Source organism: Pleurodeles waltl, chromosome 3_2, assembly GCF_031143425.1.
Source record: "Pleurodeles waltl isolate 20211129_DDA chromosome 3_2, aPleWal1.hap1.20221129, whole genome shotgun sequence".
NCBI lineage: Eukaryota > Metazoa > Chordata > Amphibia > Caudata > Salamandridae > Pleurodeles > Pleurodeles waltl.
Window position 1 is genome coordinate 5,425,606 of NC_090441.1, and position 25,527 is coordinate 5,451,132.

General features: G+C 45.0%; 1 protein-coding gene across 3 annotated transcripts in view; it reads left to right on the top strand.

Moving 5' to 3' along the window:
• Positions 1–25,527, top strand: part of MRM1 (mitochondrial rRNA methyltransferase 1) — a 95,276-nt gene that overhangs the window by 43,551 nt on the left and 26,198 nt on the right. For 2 of the 3 annotated variants that reach the window (XM_069226560.1, XM_069226559.1), the window contains exons 2-3: positions 10,072–10,932; positions 21,099–21,192. In XM_069226560.1, the coding sequence (XP_069082661.1) occupies positions 10,097–10,932; positions 21,099–21,192 (930 nt within the window). In that variant the 5' untranslated portion in view covers positions 10,072–10,096. Of the gene's footprint in view, positions 1–4,150; positions 4,317–10,071; positions 10,933–21,098; positions 21,193–25,527 lie in introns of all 3 variants that reach the window. The other variant, XM_069226561.1, reaches the window with a different exon arrangement.

Consider the following 25,527-nt stretch of genomic DNA (forward strand, 5'->3'; position numbering starts at 1 on the left):
AGGCCCTGAAAAATAAATCTGATCATTGATAAAAACAAATGTGAGATGGCCCAAGGAACTAGCCCAGGAGGTCGTATTGAAGAAGAGCAACTTGGCTAGGCAAACATCCCAAAGACTCATGGGGACTGTGTACTAGTTAATTTCTAGTCCCTATTATTGGTAGAATTGCTCCTACGGTGACTAATTTCAACGACTTCCCCTCTAGGCCAAAATAAAGCGCTTCCACTAGGGTACTTTTATAGACTAGCTGTAGCACTCACCTTTTAATAGAGATACATCCAGACCTGAAGATTCTATTAATAACCATGGCCAAACAGTCTTCAATATAGCCACAAAAAACTCTTTTAAGCCACTCTCTTCCTTGGGTACCCAAGATTGACAGTGTATGGAAATGTTGTGTGGGGGGACTTTCAGAACAACTTTGGGGATTTTCAGAACAACTTTAGAGTTACAAGTATGTTGTTTGTTATTGTCAACGGGAGCTCATTGCTACATAGCGGACTCTTTTTTCCCCTTTATGAACTTTACTATAGATGCATCTGGTGTACCATCAAAAACAGGAGGTTGAGTGGACGTTTTTTATTTGAACTCTCAGCCTGACAATGACATAACAACAACTGCCAACTCAATACCAACAAAGGGGACATACAATGATTCTGACACCTTCGTCCTCTCCAGTAGATTCATCTCGTAGCCAGGCAGCTCTGACCTTTGACTCCCCTTGAACTGGCCAGAGTCCCAATTCATCAGTAACAATCAGAATTCTCGTGGAATATTGCTGGCATTAAGTCCAAAGAGCCTGCTCCTGACTGGAGGGACTATATAGGGCAATTCGATGTATGTATGTTCCAAGAGACATGGGCAACTGAACCCCTGTTTAAATCGGGTTATGTCACAAATGTCAAAGCACTGCCAAACGTTCGAGACAATGCATCGGGGGTCTCTTGACTTAGGTCAAAATTGATTTAAACCTAAGAATCGAAATTTTAAATATTGCCTCGTCTGATATTTTTGGGCTAAAAACGTATTCCTTGGAGGGGAGTTGTATATATTTGTTTAATGTATGTTGTAGACCCAGAAGCAGAAGTGTGGAATCGCCCTCTTTAAACATCTTGCAACATTCTGTCAGTCAGATTGACTCGAAGGATATAGTTGCTATAGGGAGCGATTTTAATGTAGACTTTGAACTCTTATACGGTTATGAATTAGTGTCGGAGGAAGAGGACAAGAGCTGGGGTATACCTTCCCTCAGCTCAAGACCTTAGTTCCCGAGTTTAGTGGCTCCCATGCAACTGGAACGACATTTAACGGGCTGAGTGCATGTAACAGCAGATCCTTATCTGATAAGCTGGGGGCACTCACATTTAGGAAAGGTTCTACAAGATCATAAATTGATTATATCATGATTAAGGTTGCTGTGTGGGAAAGATTGGAGGATTTTAAAGTGGATAAAAGAGTGGAGAGTGATCATTATCCCTTACATCTCAACCTCCGGGGCTGTTGTTCAGGCTGTTGTACAGTTACCTGGCCCCTGTAGCATCACAAATAATGGCAATAATGGGAAACACTTGTAGGTCCGTTAAGTGGCCTTCAATTGTGTGGAATGTGGAGACTTTGACAGAGGTATATGACGTATTTGTGAAGGGCCTATCTCGTTAAATACCCGGGGAAACTCTGAGATTTTTATCGCTGATATCCACAATAAACTGGTAGCGTCTTAACACCGATCCTGACTCAACCACCAAAAAATAGTTTACTCACCAAGGTGCACAGCGTAGATAGTAATCTATGGTGCCCAAAGGATCGTAGTCTGGCAAAAAAGAATTGATGAATTCTCTAAAGAATAAAATTCCCCCTCTGGTTCTTACAGGCAGGGCTTTATACAAGAAGACACTAAGAAGTGCAAGGGCAAGTTGGAAGGATGCCAGCTGGAGCGATCTGGTAGTGGCAGCCAGGTCTGGTGACTATCAGTCATTATGGAAAATAGTTGGCCATGGGAGGAGGAGTTCCACCCTACAAATAGACTGTCACCTGAATCCTGGAGTTTGGATGGACCATTTTAGTAAGTTATATGGTCACGCTGCAATCAACAACATTTACCAGCTTGCCCCCTTATAAACTTCACTTCCTCAGATTTTCATTTTACACTTGAGGAAACCATGACAGTTATTAGTGCAATTAAACAGGGCAAGCCCTAGGACCAGATAAAATCCCTGGGGAAATACTGCACCACAGTATGTTAGTCTGGGCCCCATATGTCAACTGCCTGAGTAATGCAGTAGCTGCAGGGGCTCCAATCCCTGATACATGGAAGGGGGCGGAGATTATCCCCATTTACAAAAAGGGGGACCGGGGTAGTCCTGGTAATTACAGGCCAATACGCCTAATGGATATTCTCTGAAAGGTTTATGCGAAGCAGTTAGTGAAAAAACTAATTTGCTGGTTTGAGGGTGCAGAGATCCTAACTCACTATCAAGCTGGATATATACCTAGATTCAGCACTATGGTCCAAGTACTGAGGCTGCTTATTATTATTTGGAAGTTTACAAGGCTTAGGGAGGGCTATTTTTACATAACCTTGGTTGACCTCATAGCAGCATTTGACTCTGTCCCCTGGGAGCTCCTATGGGCGACACTAAACATTTTAGAGGCACCTGATGCCCTGCTTGGCCTTGTGGTCCTTCCACATCCCCCCCACATTCAGAAGAGAAGGGCGGTGCTTCAGCACTAGGCATCAGTAATCTATTAGAAACATCAAGGGGAAATCTCATTAGTCCTTCTCCTGGTCATGGAGCTATACAGACTAAAAGTCCAATTGGCTGCTCTATATGGCGCTGAACTTTGGGGCCACGTGAAAACACTGATCACTCTTAGTGAAAACAAACTAGTACGACCGCTCCTGCATCTCCCTACGAGTACCCCCTTAATACTGATGTTTCTTGATGTGGCACTCAAAGGGGGTGGGGGAGATATTGCCCAGTTAAGGCCCTTAATGTACTGGGTAAGGATTTGTCCCATAGAGGATCTTAAGCCTTACCGCAATGGATCTTTCTGGTCGACCGTACATCGATGAACCAGGCATCAAAGAAACGCCTAAAAACCTGCTATTGGGGTTATATCCAAGCCAATCTTTTTTTATCCCTCCAGACTCACAAATCAATTTCTCCTACTTAAAGATACTTCCTCACATGAGTCTTTTTTTTTTTTTTTTTTTTAAGATATTCCCCAGCAGCAATTGGTAAAAACTTTATATCTGAAATTTCGTTATGGTGCAGTTGAGATAGGGTCCTTTACATCTAAGTGGAATGCTGGCAGGAGCATTGACTTTAATGATCTATGAACAATGTGCTCCTTAGCAGCAAGATAAAATATAGGCCACATTTTGTTCTTCTGTCCTGCGTACAAAAAGCAGAGAAACAAATAGATATGCCCATTTTGTAATCATCTAGCCATTAGGAGGTACACCGAGGCCCTAAGGAAACTGTAGGGCGATACCTCTATCTATATGGTGGCCACCCCAAGTAAATATGTATTTGCAGTAGGGCTGATAATGAAAGAAAAAAGCAAAATATTTTAGGCCTCCTGGAGTAGGCTGATTGGTAAAGCACGCTGGGCTCTACCAATTGTATCCGTTCCCTTCTCTGACTGATTGACCAATCAAAAAAGAACAAATTCTACAGTTAGCTAGAAAACATGTGTCAGGGGCTGATGCATTTTCTTGTATTGCATTATGAGTCCTATGACCAGTCCCTTGCAATTGTTTATAACCGCAGCGCTGGAAAATGTCTATCTAATGGCAGGCTGTTTTATAGCACTTACATATTACTAAGGTACTAACTAGATAGTGCATACTAATTCCTATTCTATGTCTTATCTGATTTTAAGGTATAATGTAATATAAATCTGTCACCTCCATTTATTGGAAGATGGGTGTAGAAAGGATACGAAAAGCTATAACTGTTTTTTTGCACATTGCACTTTGTTTGGACTTAGAGCTCAAGCATACCAGAAGTTGTATTATTTTATGAATGAAATGTTTTATTGTGTGTATGTTTTATGGAATTACATGTTTATGAAATAAACATTTATTTATACTTTACTAATGTATAGTATCTCAGTGAGAAACCAGCTGATCTTTGTTTTTTGGAAGGCCTCATCCACAGCCCTTCTGCTAAGCATCAGTGAGAGGTTGAGCGCTTTTTAGTCTTGGTGCCTGTCTCTGGACCAGTTTCTCCAAGGACTTCGGCCTCGATCTATTCGCCATCAGGTTCAAAGCAGCCATCAAATCTGTACTTCTCTCGTGTGAGGTGATTATGGTAAGATCTGTGAATACAGATGCTTATTGTACAAAGCACTCAATTAGTGGTTTTGAACGCAACCCTTGGGTTCCTAGATAACATACAATCAGAAATTCTTTCAGTTTAGCTTGATGAGAGACTTGCCCCAGCTCAGTATTAGCATACTGTGGACTCAGTGAGAGAACTCAATCAATCACTTGTGAGGGTCTCAAGGCACTGGGGTTGCTAACTGCTTTGCGATCATCTGTTCATTTGAACAGCAAGGTCTTGAGTTCTTTCCTGAATTGCCAAAGCAATGAGGCAGTTCTGAGGTGCAGGGGAAGGCTGTTCCAAGCTTTGGCAGCCAGGTTTGGAAGGGGGTATCTGAAAGGAAGAGGGAGGTGGATAGTAGGTGTCTGGTCGGTTGGTGGAAAGTAATGCGTTTGTATGCCGGTCCTCTGTTGTGTTGGGCTCTGTATGCGTGGGTCAACATCTTGAATGACATCTCTTCTGGATCGGGAGCCAGTATAGCTTCCTGAGGTGGGCTGTGATGTGTGTCTGTCTGGGGAGGTCGAGGGTGAGTCTTGCAGCTCAGTTCTGTATTTTCTGTAGTCTCTTCAGCAGGCGTGCAGTGATTTCTACATAGAGTGTGTTCCTGTAGTTCAGCCTGCTGGTGATGAGGACCTGCATGAAGGTTCTTGTGGTGTTCACTGGGAGTCACCTGAAGATCTTGCGAAGCATGCAAAGGGTGTGGAAGCAGGTGGATAAGACAGCGATTTTTCATGGATAGCTTACTGTCCAAGATGATGCCGAGGTTGCAGCTGTAGTTTGTCGGGGCAGGGGATGGGCTGAGTTCAGCAGTCCACAATGCGTCGTTCCATGGCGAGATGTTGTTCCCAAAAAGGAGGACTTCCGGTTTGTCCAAGTTGAGCTTTATCATCCAGTCAGCGACGTTCATCATACATCTGTGGAAGTTGGTTCTGGTAGTGGAGGGTTTCCGGCAACAACAGGATGAGCTGGGTGTCGTTGGCGTAGGAGATGATGTTGAGTCAGTACAAACTGATGGTGTCGGCCAACGAGGACATGTATGTGTTGAAGAGTGTGGGGCTGAGGGATGATCCTTGTGGGACGCTGGAGATAATCTTCTTGGGTTCTGAGATGAATGTCAGGAGGTGGATTTTCTGGGTTCTTCCAGTAATGTATGAGGCTATCCATTTGAGGGCGTTATTGTGGAGTGTGTTGAACAAAATGTGATGCGAGACAGTGTTGAAAGCTGCTGATAGGTCCAGAAGGATGAGGGCTGCTGTTTTACTATGGTCCAAGAGGGCCCGGATGTCGTCGGTGTTTGTAATCAGGGCTGTCTCAGTACTGTGGTTTTCTCGAAATCTGGATTGGGGGGGGAGGGGGTCAAGGAGGTTGTTGTGTTCCAGATTTTTGGTCGGCTGCTGGTTGATTGCCTTTTCAAGAACCTGCGGTTCTGCAGGGTTGGCGGAATGTTTCTTCAGGAGGGGCCTCACTTCTGCATGTTCCAGTCTGCCAGGAAGTAGGTCGGGTGATGGAGGTGTTAAGGACCTTCTTGAGCTAGTCGCCAATTGTCTTGTTCCTGAGGTTGAAGACATGGTGGGGAGAGGTGTCCATGGGTGCTCGGTAGTGCACTGAGTTCATGATTTAGGTTGTGGCTTGAGTTGAGAGGGGAATCCCAATGGATGAGCAGGTGTTCGGGGTTGGTGTTTGTGGGTGTGAGCAGGCTGATGCTCTTGGCTGCTCAAACCATGAATTAAAATATATGTTTACCTGGTAAAACTCCAAATTAGAATTTAGGAAGCTATCAGAACCCGTTTCAGAGAGCAACTGGGACAAGCAGGAGCTACTGGGCCCAACAATGAGAGATGAGGCCTTTCACTCCTGATGTCTTGGGCCTGACCCACTATTGATCCAGGGCAAGTAGGCCAAGTACCCCTTCCGCACTTGACTCTGAGTGGTAGTGCAGGTCAAACAACCCAAGGCTTCTGGTGGTGGGTTGGTAGATAGTGGAAGTGGTGAACACAGGCTCGCAACTCAAAGTATTTTCAATAGCAGCAATAAATGGTTGTCTGATCAAATATTGTCTTTCATGACAAAAGTAGTATTTATATATGAACAGAAAGTGAAATACGGCATACACAAAAATTACACCCAGGCCCCTGAGTTCAGGGCTTTAGTTTTTAATAGGCCGGCCCCTTTGTCTCACTCCCCTCCCACTAGTGCTAGTATTTATTCCCCATTGACTGTAGGTGCCATTGAGTCCAAGTCTCAGGAGTTCCACTCCGACTCTTTTAGAAAAGTCAAAAGTGTTCTAGTGCTCAAGCGCTACCTGGCACACAAGTTCCCTGGGCCCTTCTGGCCTTTCACTCAGTCTTACCTGCACCAGCAAGTATTGCAATTGCACAACTGTAGTCTCTGAGATCGTCTCACTCGTGGATGTGGCTCTGCAGGACAGTGACAGAGAGTCTTTTGTGCTCTTCCGTTGCAACTGCAATTTTCCTTTGATCCTTCCCACAGGTTGGGTGGGGGGGGGAGTCAATGGCTTCTTGTTCCAATCCTCAGTCGGGGCTTGGGCCCACACAGGCCAGTGTGACAGCCTTGTCCAGTGACACAGGTTAAAAGGGCCTGTTCACTTCTACTGATCACTAAACAATATGCTTCCTCCACCGCGCTTGTTAACTGCTAGCACTATGAGGGTGGCCCTTAGGGTGCCCCTCTCAGTCCAATCAGACCTCAGTCTGTGAGACACGCCTATATCGTGGCCCACATGCATGATCTGTTTTTGCCCATGGCACAAAAAATCAGCACAAGGAATCCAGGTGACATTGGAGCTTGGGCACTTAGGGCAGGGGTACTCGTCCGTTACCATGTGAGGGACTTTTCTGTCCCAAAAGAGGCACTATAAGAGACATAGTTCAATTCTCCAGCTGGTCACACTTTGTGACCTGTTTCCTATGGTGATCACCTGTCCAGTGTTTTCATGAACTGCCCAGGAATTGAGGCTAACATTCTTTATCCTTAACTGCACTCATAACTGATGCAGTCTTTCCATAATTTTGGGACTTTGTTCTATTACGATACAATTGTGGTACTCAACAACTCGCAACCAATTTGTGACACTTTATGTTAGACTCAAAGAATTGTAGAAGTCTAGGATTGACTGGTGTGTAGTTTCCTCAGCTAGTCACAAGCCACTCCGCTTTTCCCAGCACTAACAATTTTATGATCGCAAGTGTAGCCCGCACTCTACTGTAAAGTATTGATAACCTGTATAAACATGCTTTGGACACAACAGGCTTAGCTGGCTTCAGAGCTCCCTGTCGTTGGGTTCCTAAAGCAACTGCCTCTCAGTCCTTTGTTGTGTGTTGATAGTTCTGTGCCCCACTCCTCAACTAAATCCATTTTCCGGTACTATTCCAGTTTTAAGGCCAGTGATTTGGTGATGATGTGTGCCTATAATGGTTCACATTTTAATTGGGCTCTGCCTTTGCCCAAATACATTGCTCAGGCATTGTAGCAATTGAGAGACAAGTCTGCAATTCTGCATATGAAAGCTATCCGCTGGTGAGAGAATCTCTTCCATACGACACTCTCGCTCAGAAATAAGGCTCTATTCTTGATATTTGGTGGCCACAGGATAGCATGATGTCCTTGGCACGTGGTAGACATTCCTGATAACTCGTGGTCACAGCTGATATCCGTTGGCTATCCTCAACATAAAATAGGCACAGAATCCCTTGCAACTGATACCTTGCGTCTTTGGCCACCCCCTCAGATGGGCTGGACTTCCTTTATAACTAGGGACCATAAATGATATGAGATGAGCAACCCTGACACTGCTTGTCCACTTCTGTCAAACTGTGGGAATCACGGCATGAGGCTGGCATCTCTGACGTCTAATGGCCACCCATTGTATGGTGGTCATCCCTGACTTCATGTGGGCGTCTAAGGCATTTGATCCTGCCATTCATGTCTCATTGTACTAAGAATAAAGTTTGAGTAAAACATTGACTTATACACACAAACTACACAATTTAGCGATAAGTTGAGTGTGGAAGTAGGCACATGACATCACTGTACAGGTCTTTAAATGTATCCGCTTGTGAGGTAACTTTGTAGATATTGCATATTGTGCAGATTTGTTTTTACGATCTCTGAAGTGGCCTAAGCAACTCTTTACAAGTCTTTTTATAACATGTGTTACAAATTGCAACTGGTACTCGCTCGCCAGGTGCTTAGCCTTCCACTTCACACTGTCCCTGTCACCTATACTCTCGTCTTGTTAATATGATTGGGTTGTCTCATCTGGAATGTCTGAAAAATGAACATCTTGGTCAAAATGTTTGCCTGAAAAATGTCCTGTTTCTCCATTATTTAACTGGTCACAATGGAGGGCTCGCCTTTGTGGCCACCCCCCCCCCAACTGATTCTCCATTGATATGTGTAAGGTGTTTAAAAGTATTTAGAGAACCAGACAAGTAATTTTAATAAAATAAAAAATTAGAAGCAGATACAGAGTCTCATTACAAGAGGTTTGGTTAATTCTACCCATGCGTAAACCTCTGTTTATGCACAGGTCAGAAATATGAGTTGAAAGGTATTTACTGCCTCCAATAATAATCAGATGCGTTAAATACCTCAATCTTCTATAACTTTGGGCAGGTGGACCTCAAGCTAGAATTACTGGAACCCAGGTACCCCCACTGAATCATTATTGGAATCCGGGGACCCCCACTGAATCATTATTAAAATCCGGGAACTCCCCCATTAAGTTGTTCCTGAAATTCAGGGACCCCGGCCTAAATATTGTTGATGATTTGAAACACAAAACAATACACTAAAAATACAGAAGTAAGCATTCATCAAACACATACACAAATGATAACACATTTTTCAAATAAATATAAATAAAACAAATAAAAAATGGATTTTAATAGGAAGTTTGAAACTTTTCTAAATTCAATTGAAGCCACACATCATTCATACTATATTCTGTTTGATGCACCTGCACTCCTCCCACTATTCAATCTGAGGATACTAATTAAATTGTTTAGCCTCTAATTTCAATTCCTTGACACTTACAGTACGTTTTAACATTTTCAGTTGTACATTTAGCCACTTTATATGCACTTTATTAATCTGTTATTATTCAATTTTCTAAACCGTTGCAGACTCCCTGAGGAGGCTTTGCAGACTCCGAGGGGTACCCGGACCACAGGTTGGGAACCACTAGCATATGGTATTTACTGTTTCATGTGGATTTTGGTTTGTCAAACACCAGAATCCACGTAATTCCCCACAAACTCATATTAAGTGTTATTTATCAAAATCTGATGAATAGCGTGCCCTGCGGTATCTGTAGCACCCATATTATTAATCAGACCCGCACAATTTTTTGTGGCCTGTAAATTTTGGAACACCGCCACAAAGGACAGCTGATCTGTACATTGTGCAAGCCATCCAGAGTGTAGAGTTTACGTGTCTGTGTCTGCAGAAGTTGTAAAAGGCACCCTCACTTTTTATGTTTAGAAAATTAAATGTAATATAAGGGGCTTTTCAATAAATTGTTTTGTATAGAATAAAACATTTTTGGAGGTGTAGTGTCCTAAATTGATAGTTTAATGATTTTTGAAAATTATCATATCTTTTGTCCCTTTCCTCATAGTGTATGTGTTATGGATGTTTGTCCGAAATAAACCTTTCATGATGATGATGTTAAACTTGAATGCCTTGTTCGATACTAATAATAGTTATTCATATCTACTTACAGTGCCCAAGTGGAAGACTGAAGAACGATGGCCTTTGTACTAGAGAAGTTATGTGCTTTTGCCTTAGTTCCTTGGAGGATGAGTAGAACTTCGCTTGCATCTCACTCCAGAATCCATTGTGATGCAGTCCAGTATTTTTCCATGAAAGTGAAGTCTTCATCCCCATCCTGGTCTTCTGGTGATAAAGGGAGTGAGAAGGTTTCCAGCAGAAATAAGAGGCCTCTGCCATCTGAACCTCGACATCGCCTGAACATTGAAGATATTGATGTAGAGCGGGAAACCAAACACTTTTCGTCCAGGGACAATGAAAGGATGCAAAGACCTGGAAAGGGATCTTTCCAGGTGGACAGAGGTAATGCCTTAGAACGTGGGCATCTGAGAGATGATGACTTTGTGAAAAAACATAAAGGACTACAGAAGCAGCCGGCTCCTTTTGAGCTAAGCGAAGGGTCTGAGATCTTGTTTGGTGTGGCTCCTTGCCATCTAGCCCTCTCCCAGTCTAGAAGAAATTTCCTGAACTTATTCCTCAGATCATCCTTAAAACCACAGAGGCCTGAAATCCAAGAGATATTTGTGCAGGCTGAGGCCTGCGGGGTACCTGTGCACCATGTGAAAAGGCGAATACTGGATTCTCTTTGCGAGGGCCGGGTCCACCAAGGAGTGTGCATGGAGGTCAGTCCTCTCCACTACGAACAGTTGGATGGAGAGCAGAAAGGTGTGGCGGAGAGTGATCTTGTCGGCCCTGAGAAGCAGGTTTTGTGGCTGGTACTGGAGGGGATACAGGATCCGATGAACTTGGGGGCCATTCTCCGCACTGCCTACTTTTTAGGAGTGAATAAAGTGCTGTCAAGTCAAGCAAACAGGTATTTTTATCTTTTCTAAATATAAAGATCTCTTTCTACAACAGTACTGAAGTGAGCAGATAAACAGCTTCAACGATTTAATCAAAGTGATGATATATGTATTCATTACGGTGATGAACCAGAAATAGTGAATATTTCAAGAAAACTTTTAGCAAAGATCCTGTTAGTCAATCTGTTACTTCTAAAAAGAAAAAGACACAACTGTCTTCCAGTTGCAAGCATGAAGCAAAATATTCAACAGAGAATGATCAGAAGGCATGAAAAATGAGTTGCACTATTTGTTAGTCTTAACATCTGTTTTCCTCGTACAGAATATCTCCTGTCTTGAAGTATAATACTTATTAACCTTCCCCGGTGTTACATCCTATTAAAATAAGGCTCATGTGATGTGTTAATGAAAACAAGCTAATTGATGTTCTAAGCCCTGAAAAACAGAGTGCATCTTTAAATCGTGCATTTTATGCCAATGCAGTGGTAAAAGCTTTCAGTAGGTTATGGCCTATTATAGGTGTTTTTTAGCCCTCAACAGCGGCAGTGTCTTTCTTAGTATGGAGAGATACAGAGCTGGATATCCGTATGCTTTAGATGATGTGAATCGACTAGAAGTGAATCAGCATGTGGGGTGGTTGTCTCACTTAGTACAGAGTCCATATGTTGTTGTTAGTGTGACCTGACGACAAGTGAGTCAGAATGAGAGGTGGTAGTGGGTAGTTGCTACATATGACGTGAAATATGTTATACATAGATCAACTAGAACAGTCCTGGGTTGTTTTTGCCATATTTTTCGACAGATGAGATAACTCTGACCGAATGGTTAAAGAAACTCCATCCTGGGGCTCTCCCATGTATTAGGTACTGGCGCCTGGGCCGTCTTAGAGATTGAGGCGGATAGTACTAGTCAAACATCTTCCAGGATTGTATGAGAGATATGTATTGGAAATGTCCAGGAGCGTGGATGTCACATTACACTTGGGGATTTATTTTATTTTTTTGTTTGTGAAAGGGAGTTTTTTCTGATTTCAATTGTCAACATAGATCTTTGAATTATAGATTATCTTTTTCCAAAACCAGAGGATAAATGACATATATTCTAAGAGATTCTGAGTGTTACCCCAAGTAAACGCTGGGAGTTTGAATCTAGCTAAGATACAGGTGCTTGTTTATTTTGGTATTTTTTTAATTTGAAATTATCTGGTTGACTAAAAATACTTGTGGTAGCAGAAACTGTATTGTAAATTAATCATAAAAAATATGTTCTCCATACTGCACTGGTGAAGTATTTGGCGGTGGTTTGAGACTGAATTGCGTGCCTTGTGGGTTCCCTAAATTCCCCTCATTTATTAGGGAAACGGCATGTTAACATACAAACGTTCGTTAAAATCCTAAGGACCACATGATTTTAATCATGGAAAGAAGAGCTAAGGGTCTGTTACTACCTTTGGGAGGTGAGTGTGTGAATTCCTGTACAACAGGGTTAAGCTAGTGGTACTCACCAGACTTGCATTAAGAAAGAATGCTAGCATTCTTTCGGTTTAGTGGTGATTTGATGTCTACAAAATACCATACCACTGTTTAGAAAAAGGAAACAATTGGGAGCACCCTGCCTCACACTCCAGCATGCAGTTAGCCCCAAAGCATCATGGTAAATGTAGTACAAGTTTGTTCTTACTTCATTAATTAGTCCATAGTTTTTTACCTTAGTGGGTGCAGCTAGTGCTGTGACACGTTTCTGGGTTTAGCCCTTCAGCAGAGAGCAGCAGGTTTATCTCTGGTGTTGCTGGAAATGCTGTCAAGAGGTCTCTCCGGTTTCAGTACCACTCACTGGCACGCAGGTGCTTCAACCACAGTTCTCCAGCTTGCAGGTTCAAGGGAGCCTTTCTAAATAGTAAACAACTGAGAGCACCCTGCATAATACTCCAGCATGCAGTCTGCACGAATGCATCATGGTAAATGTAAAAGTTCAGTCTTACTTCATTAAGTAGTCTGTAGTTTTTCCCCTTATTTGGGTGCAGCTAGTGCTGTATCTCTCTGGGCACTGTTTCTGGGTTCTGATGGATACAACTACCTGTGGATTCCTCACCTAAAGAATTTTCCCCATGCGCCAGCATCCAACGTAAATTTTCTTCTAGCTCTGCACATCGATGATGACGTCACAATTGCCCGACTCCCACGCGACGCTGTATGACGTCATCCAGGCACTGAGGTCCTCGTCAATGTGCAGACGTCAGTTCCCTTTTTTCCGTGCCTTCGAGTAATGTTTTTTACTTCGAGGCTACCCGGGAGCTACTGTTTCACTTCGTGTGTTACAATGTCTCAGCCACGGAAGTCGGGTTTTAAATCCTGTAGGGAGTACGGCGGCCGAATGTCGGTCACAGACCCACACGAAAATTGTTTGTGGTGTCTGAGCTCGGACCATGAGGTCGAAGCGTGCGGTTCATGCCAGTGCATGAATCCGAAGGCTTTCAAAGAGCGGGAGGCCAAGTTATTCTTGGCAAGATCGAAGAAGAAGGAGAGACATCGTCCTAGGTCTTCTTCCAAGTTGTCAAAATCGCACAGGCGTCATCGAGACTCCCGACGCCGCCATGATTCACGACGCCGATCAAGTAAAGACCGGTCCCACTCGAGGACGCTGTCAGCTCGATGCCGAACGACCTGGGAAGTTATTTCGACTGTAACACCTCCGCCTTGGACTACTCCTACATCTCTGCTGTCGATCCTCACCAGCATCCGGCGGTCTCACCCGCGCAGAAGGAGATGCCCGAACCGACGCCAGCTCCGCAGAGATATCCGGTGTTCCCGGCACCAGGCACAGACCTTGCCGCATTTCTTAATGCGATGTTTAACATCTTCGCCACCATGGCTCCGGGAGGTAGTCACTTGGGACCTTGGGGTCCTTTGGCGTATGACATGGGTATTCCGGCTCCGTACAGGCCGACACCCTTCATGCCTTTCCTTCCTACGGGAAGTGCTGGTTTGGAGCCGGTACCAATCGCGTCACCTAGAAGGCCTGTGACGTCGATGACCTCTGCTGCCCCGGCGCAGATGAGTTTGCTGCAACTTCCATCGACATTGCAGAAGCCTACGGCGCCGATGGATCCGGCGTTAGATGAATCCGAGGGTCGACGCTGTGCGAGGTCTTCGGCGTTGGCAGACGCCTTATCGACGCCAAGGATAGAATCCAGGCTCCACTCCAGGAGATTGGCTCTGAGGCTGCTTGAAGAGCAGGAGTATGAGAAGCAGCTCTTGGAAGAGGGTGAGATTGTGGCGCCCCTGGGAGACCTGCAGGGCTTGGACACTGCTAGTGATTTGGACACTTCCCCGGAGTGGGAGTTGGCATCTCCGGGGGAGTACACCGAAGAGGCTGCCTCTTTCCATTCGGTGGTCAGGAAGGCGGCGGATTTTCTTGACCACCTTCTTCCAGCTGCAGATGTAAAGATTAACATTCTTACAGAGGTTTTGCACCCTTCTTCAGCAGGGGCAGAGCCGCTTCTTCCTTTTAATGAGGCGCTCATAGACCCAATAATGGAGGTGTGGAAGAAGCCTGTGGCTTCTACAGCAGTAAATAGGTCTGTTGCGAGGAGGTTTCGGGTGGCTCCTGGAGATCCATTGTTCTTGTCTAGACATCCGACTCTAGAGAGTTTGGTTGTGTAGGCTTCATGCTCCTCCCGCTCTGCTCCAGGTTCTTTTCCTGGGGTTCCTGCGGACAGGGAATCCAAGAGAATGGACAAATCCGCTAAAAAGGTGTTCTCTTCATGTAGCATGGCCCTTAAGTCAACAAATGCTACCTGTATCCTGGGCAGGTACATCTATGCCCTGATGTATGAGGCCAAGATACACTCAGGATTACCTCAGGAGGTTCTTAACCTTTTGGTGGACGCTCAGGCGGCGACCCAGGTTATCCATACTGGGCTTGACACATCAGACTCTGTGGACAGGGCTATGGGCACGTCCATAGCGACAAGACGGCATGCCTGGCTACGGTCTTCAGGATTCTCTCCCGATGTGCAGACAACCCTACTCAATCTGCCCTTTGATGGGGATAAACTGTTTAGGACGAAAGCTGACTCTGCCTTGGAGAGGTTCAAAGAGAGTAGGGCCACGGCAAGATCCTTGGGCTTGCAAGCTTCCACCTCTACTTCCTTGAGATCGTTTAGGAGGTTTAGGGGGTTTGGGCGTGGCTCTTCCTTTCCAGGGAGATTCCAGGCAGCAGGACAGCAACCTTCTTCTGCTCACCCCTATAGATCATTTAGGGGAAGGGGTAGGGTTCGTACCAGAGGGGCCACCCAGCAGCACTCTGCCACTTCATCTTCCTCCGGAGGGGTGCAACAGGGAAAGCAGCCTTAGTCCTCCATCACTCCCTTTGCATGCATCTCCAGTAGGGGGGAGACTGTCTCAGTTTCTCCACATGTGGGAGTCAATAACATCGGACTCCTCGGTCACCGATATTGTGAGGAAAGGTTATACTCTTCCCTTTTAGGAGTTTCCTCCTCCCATCCCTCCCCGCCCATCCTTCTGTTCGGAAGACCATCTTCTTTTACTACAACAGGCAGTTCTAGTCCTTTTGTCGGAAGGTGCAGTAGAGTTGGTTCCAGAGCAGGAGAGGGGTCAGGGCTGTTTTTCAAGATATTTCCTGATCCCCCAAAAAGGATGGTTGGTTGAGGCCAATACTGGACCTGAGGATTTTGAATTGGTTCCTCAAGCAGGAAAAGTTAAAAATGCTGACCCTAGCACAGGTTCTTTTGGCATTGAACGAAGGGGATTGGATGGTGTCTGTCGACTTGTAGGATGCTTACTTTCATATCCCGATCCTCAAGTTGCACAGGAAGTATCTCCGGTTTGTGGTGGGGTCGCAACACTATCAGTTTGCGGTCCTTCCGTTTGGTCTTACTTCAGCACCTCGAGTCTTCACGAAGGTGATGGAGGTGGTTTTTGCAGAGCTCAGAAGGAGGGGGATAGCAGTATTCCCTTATCTGGACGATTGGTTAATCAAAGCCAAGTCTCCGGAGCTCCTGCGGCGTCACCTACAGTCGGGACAACCCAGTTATTGTTCGATCTGGGCTTTTTGGTGAACGTGCCCAAATCTCACCTGGAGCCCTCTCAACGCCTCCTGTTCATAGGGGCAGTACTGGACACAACGTTGAATCGGGCCTTTCCTCCGCCGCAGCGGATTCAGGACAGTCAAGCGCTGATTCCAATGTTCCAGAATGGGGCGGTCATTCCAGTCCTCAAGGTCCTTCGTCTGCTCGGTCTGTTCGCTTCTTGCATTCTGCTGGTCACTCATGCACTTTGGCACATGAGGGCTCTTCAGTGGTGCCTCCACAGGCAGTGGTTTCAACACAAAGGGGATCTCGAGAAATCGATAAGGATCTCCAGAGACGCTGCAGCGGATCTTCAGTGGTGGGCTGCGGTCGGCAACCTTTCTCAAGGAAAGCCGTTCTTGCTGCCACCTCCAGTGGCCACAGTTATAGCGGATGCCTCCACTCTAGGGTGGGGAGCTCATCTGGGGGACCTGGAGGTCAAAGGCCATTGGTCTCCAGTGGAACAGAGGTTTCACGTCAATCTGTTGGAATTGCGGACGATACGTCTGGCTCTCAAGGCCTTCCTTCCTTCCCTTCGCGGTCGGTCGGTTCAAGTCCTGATGGACAACACTACCGCGATGTGGTATATAAACAAGCAGGGAGGAGTGGGGTCGTACCTTCTCTGCAGAGAAGCTCTACGGCTCTGGTCCTGGGCTCAGGACCATCGGATTTGCTTGGTAGCAAACCATTTGGCCGGAGTTTTCAACGTGCGGACAGTCTCAATCAGCGCATTTCGACCGATCACGAGTGACTTCTTCATCCAGACCTGGTCCTTTACAGCTTCCAGGTGTGGGGGTATCCACAGATGGACCTGTTTGCCACTCGGGAGAACGCGCACTGCCCATCGTTCTGCAGCCTCCAGTATCCGGTGCATGGAGCTTTGGGGGACATGTTTCAGATGTCCTGGAAGGGTCAGTTGCTTTACGTGTTCCCCCCCCCCATACCCTTGATTCCTTGGGTCCTGAGGAAGATTCGCCAAGACCAGGACAAGGTCATCTTAATAGCTCCGGATTGGCCAAGAAGGGTGTGGTATTCAGACCTTTTCCAACTCTCTATGTGCCCTCCGCTCCGTCTCCCTCACAGGGCAGAACTCCTCTTGCAGGGGCAGGTTCTACGCCCCCACCTCCAGAGCCTGCACCTACATGCCTGGAGATTGAACGGGGCAATCTGAGTACTTTTTCTCTCCCACCTGAGGTGGTGGACGTTATATTATCGGCCAGGCGACACTCCACGAAATCTATCTATGCAAGCAGGTGGGCTAAATTTGTGACTTGGTGTGGAGGGAATCAAATTGATCCCTTACGTGCCCACTTATCTGACATTTTGTCATTTGCGTTATCCTTAGAGCAGAGGGGTTGTGCAGTTGCCACTGTTAAGGGTTATTTGTCCGCGCTGTCAGCCTTTCTGTGCCTTCCAGACCAACCCTCCTTGTTTAAGTCCCCAATTGTTTTGAGGTTCATTATGGGTCTCATTAACAAGTTTCCGCCCACTCCTTTCGTTATGCCGCAGTGGGATTTGAACTTAGTGTTAGCATTTCTGATGGGTTCACCGTTTGAACCGATGTATTTATGTCCCCTGAGGTTTTTAGTTTTGAAAACTGTTTTTCGAGTTGCCATTACATCCGCTAGAAGGGTGAGTGAGCTCAAGGTTCTTAGTGTGGCACCCCCATATACTTCCTTTTTTAGGGACAAGGTGGTGTTAAGGACCAAGGCGGCTTTCTTACCGAAGGTTGTTACACCCTTTCATTTAGGACAGTCCATCACACTTTCTTCCTTCTATCCTCCACATCATCCATCAAAAGAGGAAGAGAGGCTACACCGACTTGACCCAAGAAGAGCATTGAGCTTCTTTGTCGACAGGACGAGAGAGTTCAGGCAGGATGATCAGCTCTTCTTCGGTTACGTTGGGAAGAGGAAAGGCAAAACTGTCCACAAGAGAACGCTTTCCAGGTGGGTCGTTCTTTGCATCAAATTGTGTTATTCTCTAGCAAAGAAGGAACCTCCTGTGGGGTTAAGAGCCCATTCCACCAGGGCTAAGGCGGCCTCCTCGGCCTTAGCTAGAGGTGTTCCTGTGATTGACATCTGCAGGGCTGCAACTTGGGCATCCCTCCACACATTTGCTAAACATTGTTTGGATTCTGAAGTCAGGAGGGATGGCCATTTTGCATGGTCAGTGCTGCAGGATTTCTTGGTTTGACCATTCAGGCACCCACCACCGAGTGCGGTACTGCTTTGGGACTCTATTTTTTAGGTGAGGAATCCACAGGTAGTTGTATCCATCAGAAGAACAAGTTACTTACCTTTGTTAACGCCTTTTCTGGTGGATACACTAGTTACCTGTGGATTCCTCACGGTCCCACCCGCCTCCATGTTGCCTGGTTGGTCTTACCAAGATATCCTTGGGTAAGCATCTGTATGTTGTTGATATGTATATACTGATGCAATGATTTATATATGTGTATATAATTGTTTGTGTGTGTGTGTGTGTATATATATATATATATATATATATATATATATATATATATATATATATGTATATATATTATGTATTTTACAACTGTTTACAGTAGGGTGTTTATTTCTACTTATGTTTCCTATTGGTTGAATTAAATTATGGTATATAAGTTTGATTGATGTGCTCATGTCAAATATGTAGTGTCAATGTTCACCTGTTCGCCTCAAAGGCACGTAAAAAATGGTGATAACTGGCGTCTGGCCGTCGACGAGGACTTCTTATTGCCTGGATGACGTCAAACGGAGTCGCGTGGGAGTCGGGCAATTGTGACGTCATCGTCGACGTGCAGAGCTAGAAAAAGAATTCTGTTGGATGCTGGTGCATGGGGAAAAATCTTTAAGTGAGGAATCCACAGGTAGCTAGTGTATCCACCAGAAAAGGCGTTACCGAAGGTAAGTAACTTGTTCTTTAGCCCTTCATCAGCAGAGACAGCAGGTTTATCACTGGGGTTGCTGGAAATGCTGCCAAAAGTCGTCTCAGGTTTCAGTACTACTCACTAGCATGCAGGTGTGTCAACCGAAGCTCATCAGCTCTCTGGCTCAAGCGAGTTTTTTTTTTTTTACACAGGAAACAATTGGGAGCACCCCGCCTCACTCTCCAGCATGCAGCCAGCCCTGATGCATCACGGTAAATGTAGTACAAGTTAGTTCTTACTTTATTAAGTAGTCTGTAGTTTTTCACCTTAGTGGGTGCAGTTAGTGCTGCTACACATGTTTTTGGGGTTATCCCTTCATCGGCTGAGAGCAGCAGGTTTATCTCCGGGGTTGCCGAAAGTGTTGCCTAAAATCCTCTCCGTTTTCAGTACCACTCATTGGCATGCAGGTACTTTAACCAGAGCTAGTCAGCTGGCTGGCTCAAGGGAGCTTTTTTTTAACAGGAAACAATTGGGAGCACCCTGCCTGCAGGACTTTTGGATGCATTTCCAGCAACTCCAGAGATGAACCTGCTGCTCTCTGCTGATGAAGGGCTAAACCCAGAAACACGTTTCACATCACTAGCTGCACCTACTAAAGGTGAACCTGTACTACGTTTACCATGATGCACTGGAGCTGACTGCATGCTGGAGGGTGCGGCAGGGTGCTCCCTATTGTATCCTGTTTTAAAAAGGTTCCCTTGAGTAAGCGAGCTGATGAGCTCTGGCTGAAGCACCTGTGTGTCAGTGATTGGCACTGAAAACTGAGAGGAATTTAAGAAGCATTTCCAGCAACCCCAGAGATAAACCTGCTGATGAAGGGCTAACCCCAAAAACACGTCACAGCAGTAGCTGCACCCAATAAGGTGGAACAACTACAGACTACTTAATAAAGTAAGAACTAACTTGTACTACATTTACCATGATGCATCTGGGCTGGCTGCATGCTGGAGTGCTCTCTATTGTTTACTGTTTTGAAAAAGTTACGTACCACTATAATTTGTCATAAGCACAGACTAAGTAAAATCTTTTGATACATCAAGTCCGTAGCACTCTGCTTCAAGCCTCTCTTTGAAAACTCCTCCACCATGGCCTTCAGAACGTTTCTCAACGTGTACAATTACCTGTCGAATGCCATGTCCAAGACCTGTTTGCAATGTAAAAAGTAATTCCTCTTGATGTGGATTCAATTTCTGTCCCTCCAGCCTTGACCTTCAGTTTTGGCTGCTGATGCTAGCCAGAGCGCGAACTTTTCACTGAAGTTGGGTGCTTATGCATAGAAAATCTTAGTTATATTTACTTCAGAAATCAGTGATGTTACCGCATTCAATTAATTTTCTATTGTAGGGAGCCATTACATCACGATCCTATACAATAGTTTGAAACTCTGAAAGCAAACATTAGTCAGCAGAGGGTGATGAGATTTGCTGTACATTAGAGCAGAAGCCTACAGTGGTTTTCTGTATCCAAAGTAGCACTTGTAATATGATCATCGTATGTCTCCCTATGCCTTTATTTTAGCAGGAGTCTCTCCTCATATATACGATCTAGGGTTTGCACTTGGGCAATCACTGATTATTGCACAAATTACTTAGTTCCTCATTCCACCCTAGCTCCTCCTGTAAACCTCTCTGACCAATACCTAAGTGCAGGAACGGTCCTTTTAAAGCTGACCTCCTGTTCTTCTTACATAATGCTGAGTCCTAGATTACTACTTTCAAACAAATCGTGAACATCACGACTGCTCCTGCTACACCTACCAAGACCCACCTCTATAACTGTCTATAACAACGGAAGGATCATGATTCAAGCTTCCGATCCCAACCGGGATATGTTGAAACTTAGCTGGAATGCAATGGATTGTACCAGGTGCCCTGCAGCAGCATGTTGTCAGATACACATTTTATGGTATAGTGACGTGTTTCCACAAATACATTCTGCGAGGCGATTGTTGTAGCTAAATTTCATTTGACATATGCAGTCCTATAGCCACGATTTGCTCTGTAAGTTGTTTATAAATATGGATTCACCCCCCCCCCACTAGTTAATTGCTTACTGATTTAGTTCCCTTATTTGCTTTTTGATATTTAGAGTTTAACAGTCAATTGGCAAGTCTGTTTTGAATGATTCTAATGCAGTGCATTTTCCTTCTGTTACAGCTGTTCCCTGACTCCAACAGTTAGCAAAGCAAGTGCAGGCACAATGGAACTTCTGGAGGTATTTGGTGTAGATAATCTTCCTGGAGTCTTGCAGGTACTGATTTTACTTAGTTTCTTCCTGTTCTACTTGACCTTGTTTTTACAAACCAGCCTTTTCAGCCATGAATCTCCTATTCGCAGGGCATAGTCCTGTTTGATCACCCCATTCCTTTATGCAAGTGATGTCTGACATAGTCCCAGGAAGGCCTGATCCATGCCACGTTTTCACACCGCTAGTTCATGTGAATATTAGCACAAATGGCCTTTAGCCAGTCATCCTGGACCTCCCTTAGACACCCTTAATGCTTTGTGTGTTTTCCTAATTTATTCTAACTTGAACTACATCACATTATATTATACTAAAATCACCTGTGTAAGTGGCCGGCTCCATGGGTGGTTGATGAGCGCAACCACCAAAGCACTAATTTGTGTGTATCCAGCAGACATTAAAATGAAGAGGGTGTTGTCCGCTGTCATGTTTACTTTGTGCCACCCTGTATGGTAGTGTGAGGTGTTAGATTCTGTCCTGGTGAATCTATGTGCACTTCTACTAGTGTTCCATGTTTTACTGATTTTGCACAAACATGCAGATTGTGAATTAGACCTTCATTTGAGAGTCTCTTAAGATCGACCTTCATGACTTAAACACCAGTAGTTTCACATATTGACAGCATAAAGAATCAAGAAAAGTGTGCTATTTCTTAACGAATCTTAATGTTGCGTATGATAATACTACAGTAATGCAAATTTGGAGGTGGCCGGCGACATGGGAGCTCTGTAACTAGCTCTCTGGACCTGGGATAACTATCAATGCAAATCCCTTCTTGGCCCTAGCTATTTAACTTAGCAACAAGAATGAGTTAGGAAAAGATGTTGCTGCACAACTACCAACGACTTGCCTGACATTCTGGTTCTGGCATGAGGAGACCAGCAGAGCCCCTGCTGTACACAGGTTCCTCATATCGGCTGGTCTTCGGTGATGATGAGATGTCTCCGCTTCGACTCATCTCTGTACAGACACACCCTGCCTACATTGCTGCTGCGGCCATGGGCCTTGTGATCAGTTCTCCTGGCTTGATGAGATCTCTGGAGTCCCTGCTGGAACATTAGTTCCCTGTGGCAGTTAGTCTCTAGTGGGGCAAGATGATGCCAAGTATTGACAGTTTTCTGTTGTGGGCGAGCTGTGCTGCTGCATGAGGCTTCTGGTGCCGACCTCCAGCCTTTCCCTGCTGAGGGCTATCCTGAGAGGCTTCACCAATGGCAATTGACCTTTGGGTCGGCTTTCCACTTCCTGGCTTTCCCTTTCAAATACACTTCCCATCGGCCAACTCGTACTCCAAGAAATGTGCTCATGCTGACTGCTGCTTAAAGAGCTCTACAACCGCCCCAATGTCAAATCCTCGCTTTACCTGCAAATGACGTCGGCTCATGTGGTGGGTCTCGCCCGCTGTTCTAGCTCTGCAGGTCCTAATGCAGGACTCTGATGTCATTTGACTTGGTTACTGGGCCTTGTGAATTATTTCACTTGTGCCAGGGCAGTCACTCCTCCCTCAGTGAGCCATCTCGGCAGCGACGGCAATCATACCCCTATCCCAGCCCTAAACCTAATTCCAGACCCATTTTGTGGGGCCTTCCTCATCGAAATTCAGTCCGTCTGTTCTTCCTTCATTTTCTTAACTTCCTCATTCAGGACGGAAACTGTGATAGGCAATAGACTTCTCGATTTTCTTGTCTCCTTTGATCAAGAGATTGATCCTTAGGAAGGACAAACACCTCTTTCTATGCTGCTAGAAATTTTTAAACTCCTCCTGCTCTGACCCGAGCTTCTCAGCCTTGGCCCTGGTCCTCTCTTGAGGTTGTCACCTTTGCAGTCTTGTACCAGTACGACCAGTATTCTCTTGTTACGTCTGCCAATTCTTCAGAAATAATAATTCAGGTCATCCTGCTTCCCTTCCTTTTAGAAATAACTCTTAGAAGCATAACATACTTGCCGCAACAATGCCAGTGATCCGCGGAACCTTCCTTAACCGGCTTGCAAGCACGCAGAGTCAGTTTGCAGGGTGATGAGGGCAACATTTCTTAATGATCTCCTAGGTTCATAAAGACAAATTGCTGCAATCACTGATTATTGCACAAATTACTTAGTTCCTCATTCCACCCTAGCTCCTCCTGTAAACCTCTCTCTGACCAATACCAAAGTGCAAGAAACGGTCCTTTTAAAGCTGACCTCCTGTTCTTCTTACATAATGCTGAGTCCCAGATTACTACTTTCAAACAAATCGTGAACATCACGACTGCTCCTTCTACACCTACCAGCACCCACCTCTCTAACGCTCTCTATAACAACGGAAGGATAATGATTCAAGCTTCCGATCCCAACCTGGATATGTTGAAACTCCACTTTAGGATACTTGTCCTAATGACAACCACATATTCTTTCCCACCCTGGATGGTCCTAAAGCACCTGTGATCACATCACCAACAAGCACTTCTAGAGCAGACATTTTAACCTCCCCTCAAACTACGCCCCCTGTTTACCTTATTCCAACCCAGAACTCTCTTCCCCTGGAGTAGTTTTCTGTCCCCTGTCTCTTCTGGCGAAACCAGTAATCTGCCCTTCACCATGCCGAAGTCTTTTATGACCAGGAAATCCCATCCTGAATCCCCTTCACCTTTTCCCACTCACCAGTGCAATATCCTCAATAGTTCATCCCACCATTGTAACATACTTGAAATACCCCTCTCACTCCGCTCTCCCTTCAAGCTTGTCTTTCACACACACACAGTATCCACGAGTCATCATAAACTCCATAGCAATCTTTCTACTAATTCATGCACTAATCACAGTAGGTAGCTTGCATCTCCCACTCACCCCTTCCTTGGACCTGTCAACAATGGCAGTGCTCAAGTAGATGTTCAGTTAACTTTTTTAAGCTGCCTAAGGTCATTAGCTCACTAGCAGGCTCTACCAACCCCTTTCTCCCAGAAGTTCAAATCCAATCCAAAATCTCACAAGACTTGAGTTGCTAAAATCGAATAATGTATTACCATCCTCCATTCTTAGACCCCGTTCCAAGGCCGTTACCTATCCTACCCAGAGTGACACCTTCCTTCTGCATTATAGAAATCTATGCACTTCTCGCCGACTAACAGCATGCTCAAGATAAGAAACTCTATCTTGAGCCCAACAAAATTATTAGTATACCCATGGAATATTTGGGGAATAACTCCCCACCAGAACCAGTAACCCTCCCTACTTGGAAGGGAGGCCCAAAACAGACCATTCTCCTTGGGCACGGTGTTCTACCGATCTTCAGCGAAAATCTCGTCCTTGACCTCACACAAATCCCGCTCTCTTTCAATAGCAACCCCTTCTGAACCCAAGCCTATCCTAGTTTGGATGTGTCTGCCCAGATGCAGGTGTTCTACTACATGCACAAACCATAACAATCTAGTGGAAATTCCTCTAGTGTCTACCCCTTACAAAGTCACCTCGACAAAACATAAAAATTAGCTCACTGTCTCACTCATAAATAGGGGTAGGGACATGTTGATATTGACAGAAATGTGGCTAAACTACGCCTCCTGTCCGATTACAGATCTACTTAAACCACAGGACTATGATATCGTACACCTTGCTAGGGTAGCTAATATTGGTGTGGTAGCTGCAGTTAATCACAAGAAATCCATCAGTGATAGACATATTGAAGCCATCTTTCCTCCCACTTTACAATGTCTTTCGTTTGATGTTATAACCCTACTCCAATTCAGCGTTATCCACCACCCACCTGGGGAGAATAACTTATTTGTCGAGGAATACATGGACTTCATCACATTGTAACTCATTCTGTCTAACCAGTATCACATTTTTCTTGGCAACCCCAGACTACACTGGGGTAATCCCAAAGACAGATTATCCCAAACACTTTCTTCATTCATGATCAGTAATGATCTAACTCAGTATTCTTTGAAACCCGCTCCCATCAAATCAGCTATCTTGGACCTGACTATTGATAAAAAGATCACATCAATATAGCCAACCCAGTCTCAGTTTATTGGGTGTTTCCTTACCAAATCCCATTTGATCCCTGCTTCTCCTAAACTTTATCATTTGGACAACCTAAAAATCCCAAAAGCCTGGTAATAGATACTAAAATCATCAAGTGTGACACTTTGGAAACTCTCCTGACTACTAGACTGTTTAGTACAGTAGCATATACATTTTGCAAGTAGCCACTGCATTGCACTTTAACTACAATCATGGATAACATGATCCCCTTAGAGAAAAAAGGTCCAAGAGGGAAATAACCCACTTCTGCTATAATAAAGACCCAAATGATGAAAGAAAGTTCATCAGAACCACTTTAATGCACTCTATGACAAATACCCT